The sequence below is a fragment of the Triplophysa rosa genome, linkage group LG16, assembly GCF_024868665.1.
Source record: "Triplophysa rosa linkage group LG16, Trosa_1v2, whole genome shotgun sequence".
NCBI lineage: Eukaryota > Metazoa > Chordata > Actinopteri > Cypriniformes > Nemacheilidae > Triplophysa > Triplophysa rosa.
The window spans coordinates 1,379,370-1,394,541 of NC_079905.1; the positions used below are offsets into that span (position 1 = coordinate 1,379,370).

General features: G+C 37.1%; 1 protein-coding gene across 1 annotated transcript in view; it reads right to left on the reverse strand.

Moving 5' to 3' along the window:
• Positions 1-912: 912 nt before the first annotated feature.
• The window catches only part of rapgef5a (Rap guanine nucleotide exchange factor (GEF) 5a), a 39,322-nt gene continuing 25,062 nt past the window's right edge, over positions 913-15,172 (reverse strand). The window contains exons 12-26 of the mRNA XM_057355191.1: positions 11,461-11,539; positions 9,734-9,878; positions 8,562-8,653; positions 7,700-7,730; positions 6,857-6,935; positions 5,801-5,950; positions 5,623-5,720; positions 5,424-5,546; positions 5,155-5,333; positions 4,967-5,057; positions 4,832-4,882; positions 4,415-4,502; positions 4,039-4,103; positions 3,897-3,951; positions 913-3,627 (exon numbers count right to left, since the gene is read on the reverse strand). Coding sequence (XP_057211174.1) covers positions 3,509-3,627; positions 3,897-3,951; positions 4,039-4,103; positions 4,415-4,502; positions 4,832-4,882; positions 4,967-5,057; positions 5,155-5,333; positions 5,424-5,546; positions 5,623-5,720; positions 5,801-5,950; positions 6,857-6,935; positions 7,700-7,730; positions 8,562-8,653; positions 9,734-9,878; positions 11,461-11,539 — 1,445 coding nt within the window. The 3' untranslated portion in view covers positions 913-3,508. The remainder of the gene's footprint in view (positions 3,628-3,896; positions 3,952-4,038; positions 4,104-4,414; positions 4,503-4,831; positions 4,883-4,966; positions 5,058-5,154; positions 5,334-5,423; positions 5,547-5,622; positions 5,721-5,800; positions 5,951-6,856; positions 6,936-7,699; positions 7,731-8,561; positions 8,654-9,733; positions 9,879-11,460; positions 11,540-15,172) is intronic.

Consider the following 15,172-nt stretch of genomic DNA (forward strand, 5'->3'; position numbering starts at 1 on the left):
TTGAAACAAGCTTGGTATTTGTAGACCTAATTCAAAAAAGACAATGGTATAAAGTAAGAGAAGTATCAAACACATCCTCCAAGTAGATTAAAACTGTTGTTAAGAAAAAGAAACACAAACAACATTGTTTGTTGTATTAAAATAAAAAAGGCTGCAACTTATCAAAATATAGGCTAATGAATTACATGTAACAATTGAATGTAATTATGCTCACATGAATGTAATAACTTAAAAAAAAAAGATTTTATCCATTTTCTAAACTACTAGGTTCAAAGATCCGATTCAGTAAAAAGAACCGAACTTCACATTGTTCACAATGCTTGCTGGGATTTGTAGTGCACTGCACTTTCGGCGCTGGACTGGCGCCTACGGCTTCAGGCTTAAAGGCGGGTCTCCATGACTGTAACATGTCTCCAACTTTATGCGACACCTTGACATCAAAGTACCTCAAGAGTGTTTCGAAAGCATACGCAGTCTACTCAAGTTTTGCGGCTCTATCATTTGCTGATCGGTGTCTGCGCACGTCCACACCTGTCCTAACATGCAGCAAATATCGACATGGGCGAATATCCCGTATCTTCCTCGCTGTCGTTGTTGTAATTCTTCATCACGAAAGTTTGTTATTTTTACATGTTTTAAAGCCTTGTTTTTAAAGCACAGATGCCGGTTATACAGTGCAAGTATTAACTGAAGTTAAATAAAATACATGTATTTATTTGTTTTTAATTTTTGCATGTTTGGCCGCCATACCATGGACTGCTGAGAAATATTTCCAAATTTTGAAAATTTAGAAATACTAAATGTAAACATATTAACCACACAATACATTTGATTACCAAAATACATGGTTTATGTTTACAAAATGGATGTCCAAATAATTGCTGATAATTAAAAAAACATTAGAATCATTCATGTGAGAGCATGTACTGTTACATAAATCTTTTATTGACTCTTTTACTTTTGAACATTATTGTAAAAATGCAGGTTATAGAAAAGATGTGTGTGTGTTTCTATAGCAACAGAGGAAAAACAGTAAACCTGTAAATATATTGCTTTGAATCCCTTTCTCCTTTTAAACATTGAGTCTTATATTCAGATCATTGCTAGATTTACATTTGCAGATTATATCAAGACCCCTAAACGTTGATTTCTCAGTGGCTTTCTATATGAACTACCGTAATATGATTACAATATGAAAACATCATTTGACAATGGCAAAGTAAATGCAGTTCTTTTCAAAATAAAATAATTTGTAATCTCTCGTCATGACAGCACAAGACGCAATCCAAAATCCAGCAGGACCGTCTGTTTGTAATACACGCCAAGAAGGTTAGACTTTCAGAAAACAGCAAACCTCAGAAATACTCATTTAAACACGAGTAAATCTCTCAATGCTGTCAGAAACATGTTCACACCACAAAAAAACATCAAAATATACATAAAAAAAATCTATGAAACCTATTTTAAAACTATTAGCATTTTTTATTGTTGTGACAATTAAAGGCAGATTTTACTTCCACATTTACCTCATTTACATTTGGTTTTTGTTTTTATGTACTTTTTTTGCATTTAACAGCAATAAGTGCCTTCTTGTCACTGAAAAATGTCCAAATGCAAAAACAATATCTTAAAAAAATCGTATCTTTATGATCGTAAAATAGGCTTCATTTTGTTTATGCACATTACGGCAAATTCCCTTACATTTTGGGGTGAAATATTACCTGGACATTTCTTGCTTGACACTTACAGAATCGTTGACCTACAGACGCCATTTTAACACCATCTGTTGTTAAAAATGGCAAATTACCTGAAATATATATCAAACACAAAATAACACAACTGGTTAAATATATTAAATAAAAACTCTTGTTTTCATTCACATGTTTGTGATTCTGTGGCAGTGAGTTAAATGTGGCAGTAGGGAAATATACACAGATTTCAAAGGGCAGCAGTCCAATCTTATGTCATTATCTTTTAAAAAAAGCTGTAGAAAACCATGCTTCCCATGTAGACGTCTGTGACGTCGAAACTGTGACTCTTTCCTGAGCTTTTCAATTCGTACAATGAAACCAAACTGAGGGATCATAAATCAAATGCAATGACGCAATCCACCTAATAAACGCTGACATATTGGCATCAAATCCTTTTTTTCGAATCTTTTTTTTTCTGAAAATCTGAATGTTTGTGCACTGGAGCATCACCAGGACAAACCGGGGCTGCATCTAAGGCTTTTAAAACCATCTGACACAATATTAAAATCTTCTCATATTGCATTCATCTCCCATAATAGTGCTTGGCACAGAAATGTGTGTATGCAAACCACCAACGACTTATTTCTTTACATAAACGCACAGTATATACATTCTTACACGATAATGTACAAACCAAGATGTAAGTGCAAATACAATATGCATGCATGTTGCTTTAAGATTTCTTTAAAACTGAAATGTTTTTGACACAAGAGCTTCAGTACTGCGAATATAAACCTTATTGAAATGCAGTGGTGTTATAAAGCAGCCAAACTCCACGAAAACAACCTGTTCAAGAGCTTTGAGCGTCAAACAGACAAAACCATGAATGAAATAATACTGTCAGGTCACACATTACACTCCATAAGAAAAGCTTCAGTCACTGAACTGGCACAGAAAACCGGCTGCGGTCACAAAACGTGGAACTTTAAATAAAAAAAAGCTGAAAGTCTTTAAGAGGAGGAGTGGGTATAAAGTGAGTACTTGATGACATCATCGTGAGTTTATCAAACGTGTGCTGTCTGTAGGGCTGGGCGATACGTCAGATACGTCACAAAATAGTTGTGATCATTTGGGTGGCGATTTAAAATAAATATCTCTTTCAATGCAATTTAAACTTTGATGGAGACTTTAGATTAACAAATGTTCACAGAAGTCTCTGTGTGTCATTTTGTTATATTTTAAAATGCAAAAATACGTGTAAATAAATATTGCTGTGTATTTATTGTTGCATATAAATTTAAAATTGTTGGTTATTTTAAACTAGATTTTGACTGCATTTCCATTAAACATTAAACAAACGTTTGTCGAAATTAATTAGTTAAGAGCAAATATTTAAATATCGAGATCAAAAATATTGATATATTATTTATATTAAATATCGCCCAGCCCTGACTGTCTGAATGATTCAATTCACACATAAACACCAGCACACATTTCCTTGAAGTGAAAAAGCTCAATAACATTTCAACGACTGCATTTCAACAAAACAGTTTTTTTTGTTTGTTTACACCTTCCCTGCGTTTGCAGACAGGCAACGTTTCATATCAATCAACATTAAACTCTGACAATAATTAATAAACAATTTAAGAGTAAAAGAGCACAACCAGTGTCCTCTAACACGCTGAAGTTCTGTGTTCTGGTGCATTTGGCTGTGAAAGTGTCGCCCTCCGGTGGAACACAAATGCATCTACAACACAGTGTCCATCAGTCTGTGAGCTGTGAGTTAACAGCTAAACCTGTGTTTCAGATGAACGCTGTTAGACTCTGGGCTCGAGCCTGTGAGACAGTTCAAAGAGCGTCTGCTGATTGTCAATGATGTGAAGAACATGAACGCTGGATTTCACTTCAGCACTCTCACACTGTGATACTTCATTTCCTGAGGAGGGAAAATCAAAAGATCAATTGAAACGAACAATCGGACTGGTTTTCACCTTATTTTAAGACCAAAGTGTCAGAGACTATGAGCCTGGGAACACCCCTAGCAACCCCTCAGCATCCTCTTCCATAGCAACGCCCTGGAAACCACCTGTACGCTTTGCATGTGCATACATTTCATAGTTCATATATCTTTACTTTCGTGTGACGGTGAAGTACGATTGGACGATCACGTGACATGTTCTGTCCAATAGGAAGAGAGACACTGACCTGTCTGATCGGTCTGACAGTGGCGAATGAGTCGGACCGTGTCGGCGATCATGTGCTACGGAGAAAGGCGAACAAATCCTCTATAAAACATCGTCATCATTTCATGGACAGATACAACTGTAGTAGTCAGGGACACACTCACCAGTTTCTCAAAATTGACAAGATTATCGTGAAATGTTTTGTTCCCCTCGTGAATGAAAGTGATATCTGAAAAATGAAAGAACATCTCAACATCTCTATTTACAAACGTTCTCTTTAATGACTACATTCCATTTTGAAAACATCCTTCAGTGTTGTTTTGTAAATCATATAAACAGCATTTATAAATATAGTATGAAGTTCTTGATATTAATCAATCCACTGCGTTTTACAAAACTAATTTACAAGCACAGTGGAAAACAACAAAACGTAACGAAATATTTTGATATAAAAAGTCGTTTTGTTTAATAAGCGATGTAGTTCATAAGTATCATCATTATTTTTAGGATCATGTGACAGGAAGTGGGCGGAGCTCTAACCTTTGAGCAGCAGAGGCATGAAGGGTATTTTGGGAGGCTTCATTTTCTTGAAGGCATCTCTGTAGGCCTTGTGGTTCATGGATGGATCCTGAAGAACAGAGAGCATCTCATCACTGCACTTTCAACATTCTGCATAAACATTTCGATTGTTATTGTGATTCATCGTTTCATGTTGTTATGTACGTGTGACCCTGCCTGTGAAGTCTCAAAATCTCATTTTGACTTCTATTTCAACCATTAATTTTACTACGATTTTTATCTTTGACGTGGTCTTACTCAGTCAACATTAACGATATCAAGGCTTTACTTTCACAGAGTGTTCTTCACGCGATGTAGGATGATTTTAAAACAGTAAATCCCTGAAAAGCCACTTTAGTCGACAACTAAATAATGGGAGAAATGAGTTATTATTGGTACCGTCAACAGCTCGAGCTCGGACAAAAGCTTCTTGAACTTTCCAGGAACTTTCTGTACATGCGAGAAAGACAGAAAGATGATTTAAAAGATGTTGATTTGAGGGTTCGCCAGGAGATGATGTGAAACACACTTTACCTCCCACGTCTGATTGAGACGACTCACAGAGGCCGTGTTCAGACCCATGATGACAGCGAATGAGCAGTTCAGATTCCTCTGTGCCTTACAACTAAAACATTACAATAAAACACACACAAACGTATGAAAGCAAACACAGACACAAATGACGATTAATGGTTTACTCAAAAGCTTCTTCAGAGACGTACTGAGCAGCGATCTTGATGAACTTCTTGAGCAGCTGGACTCTTTTTCCCAGCGACGGACAGAGCAGGACCTCAGACATCACCCACTGCTGGACTTCATTACAGCGCTGAAGGAGAAACTCCAGCGCCACCGTGTGGCCACTGCTCGCCTGACGACTGAACGTGTAGAAGATCAACTCTTGCTGCGGAGAGAGAGCGAGAGAGAGGAAGTGATGTCACACGAGAGGAGGAGAGAGTTTATGGCTGGAAAATAAGTCCGGTGTATGTGAGACCTCGTGAACGGAGTTGAAGAGGTTCCAGTCGAAGTTGGTGAGAGCGACAGCCACGTCCCATGTGTTGATTCCCAGCAGTCTGACGGGCTTCTGACCCAGCTCTGGACACTCCATCAGAGGAGGCTGGGAAAGAGAAAAACGCCATTCACATCTCTTCCGAGAAGAATAGTTATATGAAGAAAACGTGTTTTTCTCATACCAGAATCTCAGCGAGGTCTCTGCGACAGGCGGTCAGTCGACCTGGAGTCCCCAGAGAGTCTGAATAAATACTGTCATGAGGCTGAAGAACTCGCTTCTCTGGAGGACACAGACAGAGAATCAGGATTTCTGTGTGTGTGTGTGTGTGTGTGTGTGTGTGTGTGTGTGTGAGCGCTGACCTCCGCTGTACGTCTGGACCACCAGCATCATGTCATCTTCACATCTGTCCATCCTCTGAGCGACGATGTGCAGAAGGTCTTGAGCCACGACTGCAGGTTTAACCCTCATACTGAGATACGAGTCTGAGCTCACGTACACACGACACATCACTGACACACACACACACACACACACACACACACACACACACACACACACACACACAGAGAGAAAGATAGCTATTTTAACATTCAACAAGTCGTTTTTATTATAATAAAATTAATCTCACAAAAAACGGCCCAAGTCACTACATGAAATAATTATATTGTGTATTAAGATACAAATTAAGAGTTTGGTTCCAAAATGTTCAAAAATCATGTTTTTATTGTGTTTTATTGTGTTGGTTAGCTGTATTTTTTGAGTTATTATGGTTTTATTATTTTGAGTATATTATATAAAAATACTAAAAACGGAGTTATCTCATTTTGGAACCAAACTCTTAAAATATTAAACATAATTCATAATTCGACTTTTACCATAAAACCGTTTTGTTAAATTTTATATTCAGACCAGAGTTATTATATAAATATTTTTAATTAGCTTTTATTTTTAAATTTTTTGTTTTTATGTTAATTTTACTTAAAGTTTTAGCAATTTTGGCATATGCTTTTATCATTGTATAATTTTTTTATGTTGCTATATAAGATTAATTAATTTTTAAATCAGTTTTATTTTACAGTATCAGTTTTTGTTTGTTATTATAATTTTAGTACTTTAAGCAACATTTAAAATTTTCCTTTAGTTAAGTTTTTCCCCAAATTTTTAGGTCAATATTTAATTTAATTTCAATGGACAGAAACGCTTTCAAAATTGAAATTTTAGTAGACTAAAATAACCTTGATTCAGACATCGGAAAATCTTTAAGCTTTAATGACATTTATTTAGAAAATGTGGCAAGTAGATCCCTGTTGCAGTCTTTTTTAAGTTTCAAAGAAACGTTGACCAGCTCAGCATCTCAGTTTCATCACATGTTAATGTCCGGACAGCGAGTGTAAAGTGATGTAAATGGCTTTTACCGTCTTTACTCTCGATAGGAGGCGCTCGGAGCTGAACGCTGTTCTCCTTCAGACTCAGCTGATGATAAAGAGCTTTGTTCTGTCAAAACAACATGTAAATAACACTATAACAGACAGCTGATCTCCACTCTATTGTGTTACTTGTAAAAATGTACAGTTTTCAACGACTCCATGACAACAAAAACAATGTTTACTGGCTTTCAGTCCACGTCTGCCAAGCTTTAAGCTCATACAAAGCAGATACCGTTATCAAAAGAAACTAATAGAAGTGAGTCGTAATGGTTAAAATAATAATGTTCAGCAGATGTCATTCCTTCCATTCTGAAAATACTCAAGAGATCTACTGCCTTGTGGTCATTTAAAGAAAACAAATGATTGGCTATTTAGAAAAAGGACATGCCCCAAACACCCCCTTTAATAGAAAATACTGCACATAAACACAGGACGGAAAACTGAGTTCACTTATTTGTCATTATTAAACTATACGAAGAGCTTATTTCCAAAACGAGATAACTCTGTTTTTTAAAGTTGTTCAAAAATCATGTTTTTTTATTGTGCATTCCAATGTATATCAATCAAACTGCAGTTGGTTTCTTTTGATTTAAGCCATAATAACTAAATAATACAGCTTACTAACACAATAAAACATGATAACATAATAAAAAAAAGATTTTTGAAGATTAAAAAAAGGATTTATGTCATTTTGGAACTCTTCATATATACACATTTTATTCTGCATTCTCTAGATTTTCCATTGAAAACCTCTTTCAGTTGATAAGCACTGACAAAAATTGAGAAAACACGAGAAACCTTCAGAAAGAATAAATATAAACCGTCTCTCACCTTCTGGTGTGGAGAATAGTCATCCATCGTGCTGAGAGGAGAGAGAGACACTGAAGTTAGACAGCAATACAACACACACACAGAAGTGACAGACAGACAGATATCTTTGGGTTATTTAACATCTGTCAGCCGATCACGGGTCTATCAAACAAACACGTCTGGACTTTACTTATAACCCAACACAATACATCAACTCAAATGATTGTTAGCTGTCATCAGTTCATAAAGAGACACCGTTAAGATCTCTCCGAACCTCGTCTCAGTTTGCTCTCCACTGGATCTCTTTGCTGTCGTGAGAAACATTGTGATATGGCTCATTCCCCAACAATCACTTCTCGTTTCACATACGGACGCACCCAATTACCCATCAGCCCCCAGCTGCCCGAACATATGCCACTTCACAAGCCAATCAGATCTGTCAGAAGGTGTTTCCCCGCCCCTCACAGCGATCATTATTACACCTCATTCAGAGGATTATGACATGCATGTGCTCGCCAAAGCCCTCGGTACACGAGGAACCTGCACGCGGGATCCCAGCCGCGCTGATCTGTGAGGAGAAGCTGATGAAAGCACAGCGTAAGGAGCTCAAGACAGACCAAACCAAAGCTCATCCGTCTTCAGGACGTCCTCTCGGTTCGTGTGCGTGTGCTACGCCATAATATTTCAACGATGTTATATTTTTTAAATCTTTAATGTTCTAGCCAAATTAATTGTTTGGTTTAATTTGATTTTCTTTTAAGTCACATGAGTTTTACATGATCAAAACCACACGTGAAACATGGGTATGGAACACGTTCTTATAAAAAAACACATCTGAGAGAGGGTTATTTTATTTGCAATAAAAACAGCCGGGCGCACTTACTGTCTGCGCCGCAGAAGTTTCTGGAATTCCTTCAGGTCCTTTTCCAGTGTAGGGAACTCATAAACATCTTCTAAAACATATCGATACAGCGTCTGCAAACAAAAAACAAACAAATCAATTAACCAAAGATTCGAGGACAGTGTTGAAATTTCTCTTAAAGAGAAGTTGCTTAAATTGTCCCCATATGGTCTCTTGCCATTAACAACATTTTTTTAATTTTCTTTTTTTTGTTTTCTGTATTTCTTACGTCTCTTCTGTTTATAATAATCTGTTTTTATAGCCACACTGTGAGAGTATATTATAGAAATACATTTCAACTGAATGACCAGTAACATTTTCAGTGACATTGATCGCTTGTGTTTCCACCTCCTGATTTATCAGCCTCTCACGCGGAGGCCGCTCGTGTGTGTTTGTTCACAGAAACATGACCTTGCATTCACGCTGTGGCTCATTTATTACCCAGCATGCATTAGACATGAACGCGACGCGCTGTAATACATTCCTCAACTCACGCTGGGTAATGTGGGTACACAAACGGCTTGTGCGTTTGCTGTGTCTGTTGTGTAAAACATCTCGGAACATCAGTGGATTGTTCTCAGGGGCGCTGTAACGTTTGATGGGATGTGAACGCTGTCGTGCATCTCATGCGTAATTTAGCCACTAAAGCGTGAGATGTCGTTTCGGAGCGTGTCTGATCCATCACCGCCCGCTTTCATCAGCCCTCTTTTATTCTGCCTGTTACCAGGCAACCGTCACCTGGGAAACGCTCCATGCGATGATGTGTACCGCTGCTGCAGTGACACTGCCGTTGTCATGGAAACACCGGGCGAGCGAGGGCGTGAGTGGGTGGGTGGGGGAGAAAGGCAGGTAAGGACAAGATGAGAATCTGTGTGTGCGTGTCTCAATCTGAATCTGTTCTTTCGTCTGGGCAACATCCACACGAGAAAAACAGTTAATGTCACTCATTTTGCACTTCACAATCATGCCTGAAACGGTTTTCAAAAGGATGCACGTGCAAAAGAGCAGAATGAGAAAGACAAGAGAAAACCCATAATCAATAGCAGTTTATGAACATTAAACCTTCAGATATCAAATGAGAAACAGAATAGAGGGAGACTCAGAATGAAGTGCACTAGTGTTGTATTTGATCATAGCTGATCTGATGCTCTCACCTTCATGAAGAGCTTGACATTCTCCTCCTCTCTCAGAAAGTCTTTATAGAGAGAGCTCCACTGCGACACCAGGTGCAGTACCTTCCTCTTCCTGTAGAGGGCCTCCTTCCCTTCCTCCTTACCCCGACAGCGCTTCGTACAGTAGGTGAGACCAAGTTAAAGACTAATAACAACCCCATGAATCAATAAATCACTGGATCAACTTCACTGGACCAGCTCTTGTAAATCAACACCAATGAATGAAAATGTATTAGGGGTGTCAGACCCTGTTTAACAATGGTTACACATTATGACTGTGATTGATTGGACAACAAAAAGAGAAAAATGAAATGATTTTAAAGATGAATTTAACTGACGGCCTAATTTTATTTGAATATATTTCACACTAATATTGTTACTGTGAACTCTTTTAGCTATAATCGTGAACTGAAGATCAGATTTTGTGACAGCCATTTATCGACACTAATAAATGAACATTTATGAATCTATAAAATCTTTAAAACATGGATATATGAACGTACGTTTTTGCTATTATAAAACTTTAAACGCTTAAACCTTTCATTAAGACTTTGATATGTGACCCTGGACTACAAACCAGTCATAAGTAGCACGGGACCATTTTTAGTAAAAGCCAAAAATACATTGCGTGTCAAAATTATAGATTTTCTTTTATGCCAAAAATCATTAGGATATTAAGTAAAGATCATGTTCCATGAAGATATTTTGTAAATTTACTTCCATAAATATATTAAAACGTTATTTCTGTGTGTAATGTGCTATGCTAAGGACTTCATTTGCACAACGTTAAAGGGGATTTTCTCAATATTTTGATTTCTATGCACCCCTGGGTTCCAGATTTACAAATAGTTGTATCTCGACCAAATGTTGTCAAATCCTAACAAACCGTACATCAATGTAAAGCTTAATTTTGCAGCTTTCGGTTGACGTAAAAACCTAGATTTGGACAAATTGACCCTTAAGACTGGTTTTGTTGTCCAGGGTCACATATAGTGTACAATAGTGTTCAATTTGGTTTTTTTACAGATTTTTTCACGTATTTTCAAAAATACGCTCAAAAACTGTCAGATTACAGAAAAAACTGTTTACTGTACAATTTTACAAGGAAAACATGAAATTTCATGGGGGAAAAGTTATTTTACAGTGTATTTCTGGCGCCCCCGGCTGCCGGAAAATTTCCGTTTTTACAATGTAAGTGATATTGTTGAGATAATATTTGAGATATCTGCCAGAGATATTGGGATATAATCAGGCATTATTGCCCAGATAATAAAGACCCACAGATGGTTGTTTGTGTGCTGCTTTCCTTCTGTGTTTATTTATTATGTATTTTGAACTAAATTCAATGTAGATTTGCGATCTGTACCCAACAAAAGTGCCGCAGCATCCATCCAGTTCAGCAAATGTTCCCGAAGAATAAAGAATTTAGAAAATGTGAAAATCTGTGAAAATTACATCTAGGCTTGGCAATAAGATACGAGATGTTGTTGATGAACAAAAATCTGCTATAAAACAGAAATAAAAAGAAAAGAATATTGAATTCATTTTGTATGAAATTTTGTCATATCAGCTCAATGGGCAGAGCATACGGCATTCTTAGAAACACCAAGATCAAGTCAACTACATAAATGTAAATGCTAAACATGGCCTGAGAACAAACTTTAGTGTTGTGTTTTTCTCTGCATGCGTGATGATTTATGAAAGGATATTGTCCCAGCAGGGCCTGACAGAGTTCACTGGTAGACATGAAGACCAGATACGTCAACAGAAAATCATCCAGAAGCATTTCTGTAAGACAAAAGCAGTAAAACCTAATGAAGCGACATCAGCAGATAACATCACACGCTAACACAACATCTCACACATGAAGAAATCTCTCCTGGAGGGCATGTTTAATGACAACACTCATTCAAATGTTGAAAGATTATTAGTGTTGTTTACTGAAGCGAGCATATCTTCAACACACAGAGAACAACCCCCCCCCGACTGTGACCATTCAACTCCAGCATGTGTTTGTGCTGATTAACACCCAAATATTCACATTCAATCGTTTATTCACCCTCATCACGTCAGTTTCGACCTGTATGAGTTTCTTTCTTCTTCAGAACACAAAAGAAGATATTTTGAAGAACGCTGATAATCAAACAACATTGAACCCCATCGACTTCTATTGTACGAACACAAAACCACTGAGACATTTCTCAAAATATCTTCTTTTGTGTTCCACTGAAGACAGGTTGTGAGGTGAATAAATGATGACAGAATTTGTATTTTTGGAAGTAAAATCGATGTAACTCAAGTCTAAATGCTTCGTTCACACCGTTTGGTTTCTAAAAACAAAACAAAAATCCCTCTGGAAACACGATGCTGAACAATCTCTTCTGTATAATCTCTTAACAATTATCACCAGAGTATTTATATCAGATCAAACACGTTCTGTTTCAAGAGCTTTAGCATTTGAGTCATTCTTGGTATCACACAATGACAGCTGCATTATGGGTAACACCCAACAGAAACGACATTTTACATCATTGTGATGGAGTTGAATCTGACGTACGGTAACATTTGAAAACAAAAGACCACTCGATCACAGCATCCGAGGGCGATCGGGCGTTTCTAATGAGAGAGCGCCTGAAGGTTATGACGGGGTCATGTGTGTGCTGTTGTAGTGATAGGTTTGCTTGAAATGCGGCTGATGTTTTCAAGCATCTTTGAAATGATGCAAAAGATGTCAATTAAAGGTACAGTTCACCCAAAATGTACAATTCTTCATCGTTTATTCACCCTCGTGTCACCTCAAACCTAACGTATTTTGAATCATGTTGATAACCAAACAACACTGAACCCCATTAACTTCCATCGTATGAACACAAAACCACTGAGACCTTTCTCAAAATATCTTCTTTCGTGTTCCACTGAAGAAAGGGTCATATACAAACACATGAGAATGAATAAGTGATGACAGCTTTTTATTTCTCTCATAAACAATCTTTGTTTTGTTGGAGCATCAAATTCAGCTCTTACAGTACGTCATGATAATAATAATGCTTCCCGTCCAGGCCGGGGTCCACAGGGGGGCCAGGGTGGGCCCGTCCTGACATCCGACAGCAGCACAAATTTCATTCCGTACCCGACCCTACCCGTTTGACAAAAATGCCGCGACCCGAACCGCACCCGCATTACATCTACATGATGTAGACAAAACCATTTACTTTCTCACGCAACAAGTATCAAAATATGAGGAATTCCTGGGTAATGTGTTTTTAAACATGTAGTAACTAGATATGGCAGAGTTACGGGAGAGACAACCAAGAGTGAAATATTGTTAGCTAATAGTAGCTTTTCTATATTTGATTCGTGATTTATGAAATGTGTTTTGATTTATGCAAAATTTGTTAAAAATAGCCTATATTGTTCATGTGATATTAACAAGTTTCCCTTACCTCTGTCTGTAAAATGATACCAAAGCCGCTAAAGGTTAATGATGTTAACGGGTGCTAAAGGGTGATGGTTTTGACACCATTCCGCCGAACAATGCTTCTTTTAGCTCATGAAAAAGCAATAACGCATGGACTGGACATGGATGAGTTTGTGACACAATTCTCTAAAATGAGCAGAAAGTTATAATGCTGTGAAGATTATAGTGATATGAATAGATCTTTTTATGTTTTCATCAAATCTAAAGTTACTTAACTGTTAACTGTAAAATATAAATGTAAAAAATATATGCATGTACATAAGAATGTAAAAATAAAAGTGTTATACAATATTAATACTAGACGTAAGAATAATTCAAAAAGCTAAATAGTTATTTTGTAAATAGTTTGTTTATAATAAATAGTTTGTTTATAATAAATAGTTTGGGGAAAAAAATATATACTGTATAAAGCCCCCCCCTTGGAAAAAAACTCGGCCCACCTTTCATCTCATATCTGGAGCCGGGCCTGTTCCCGTCTCAACAAACACCTCTCACATCATCTTTCTCTTCTTGTTAACATGACGGGCGTTTAAATCCTAAAGCTGCGCAGCTGCCAGCACACTGGTAATTACCCAGAATGCACTGCACCTCAGGGTTAATTCATCGCCTGTGGGTGTGTTATACGTTAAACAAGGGTGAGGAAGCAGAACGTGAAATTACACACACGAGGAAAACTAATCACCTCCACTAAACCTCTTTTATTTGACGTCTTTAAATCCACACACTGAAATATCTCAACTTAAAAATAAAAATATTCAAGAATATTATCAAAACAACTCAAATATATAACGATAGAGTGGTGGCTAACTTTGACAAATCAACGTCTTGACGCCCTTTTTTTAGAATGTGTGTTGTGTAGTTGTGTTTGTGTAAACTGAAGCTCAGCTTTGAAAAGAATTGAAGGAGTTTTGGCAAAAATAACACACAACACAAGACCCAGGAGAATATGCTGCAATCTGAATTTTTCTCCAATAAATTTCAGGGTCAATAAAGGCAATACCTGTACGAACATGTCCGTCACTTTTCGGCCTCCACCGTACTTCATCTCCTCATCTACTGATAATTCTTGAAATATATTGCATGCACGTTTGCATCATGTGTGTTGAGGAAAGACTTTTCCAAATGCATTTATGCATTAATGAGAACATCTGCACGAATCAATCCGACAATGCTGAACATCAGAAGATGTCTCCTCAAGCATCAAACACACGAGAGGAACTTGAACGAGTAAAGACGACACCCGTGGGCAGAAAACCCCAGAAGAGAAACCAAAAGAAACACAAAACATTTCTGAAAGAGTTGAAACACGCCACATATTTCAGTAATTGAGATGTGGAATGTGTGAATGGGATCTAACCTGTGACCCCTGACCACAAAAACCCATCAAATAACACAACAGTCCACATCTCACCCACTGAAAGTCAACCTGAAGTCATTCAACAAACCTGCAAAAATCTATTTCTTGCCATTTATTACGCACACATTTCTAGGAATTCTTAAATGAAGATGCATTTACTTGAGAGGCAAAGCGACTCGAGATATTAAGTCTAGTTTTTCTTTAACTACGTAAGATATTAGTTTATGAAAAAAGATCTGCCAATGGGGTAAGAAAAATAAACTTCAATCATTTAATAACTGGTGTTTTTTTGTTTGCTTTTCACACCAGGCAGGAATTTTCAAGCATTAACTAAATTAATTGATATTTAACATTAATAAAAAAGTCAATTTATTTTGATAGAAAATTGTGTAAATATTTGCATTGGAAAACAGGATAAAAATACTAAATAAAAAATATTGCTTTTGTGCAAACATAAGTGTGTCTTCAGCTTTTTATACTTTGCATTCGTTTTTATTTAATCCCCGAATTTCTAATAAAGTTCCACATTGCCCATAATCCCAAAGTGAGACGCACCAATCACAGAAGACACTGTTGCCATGGAGAT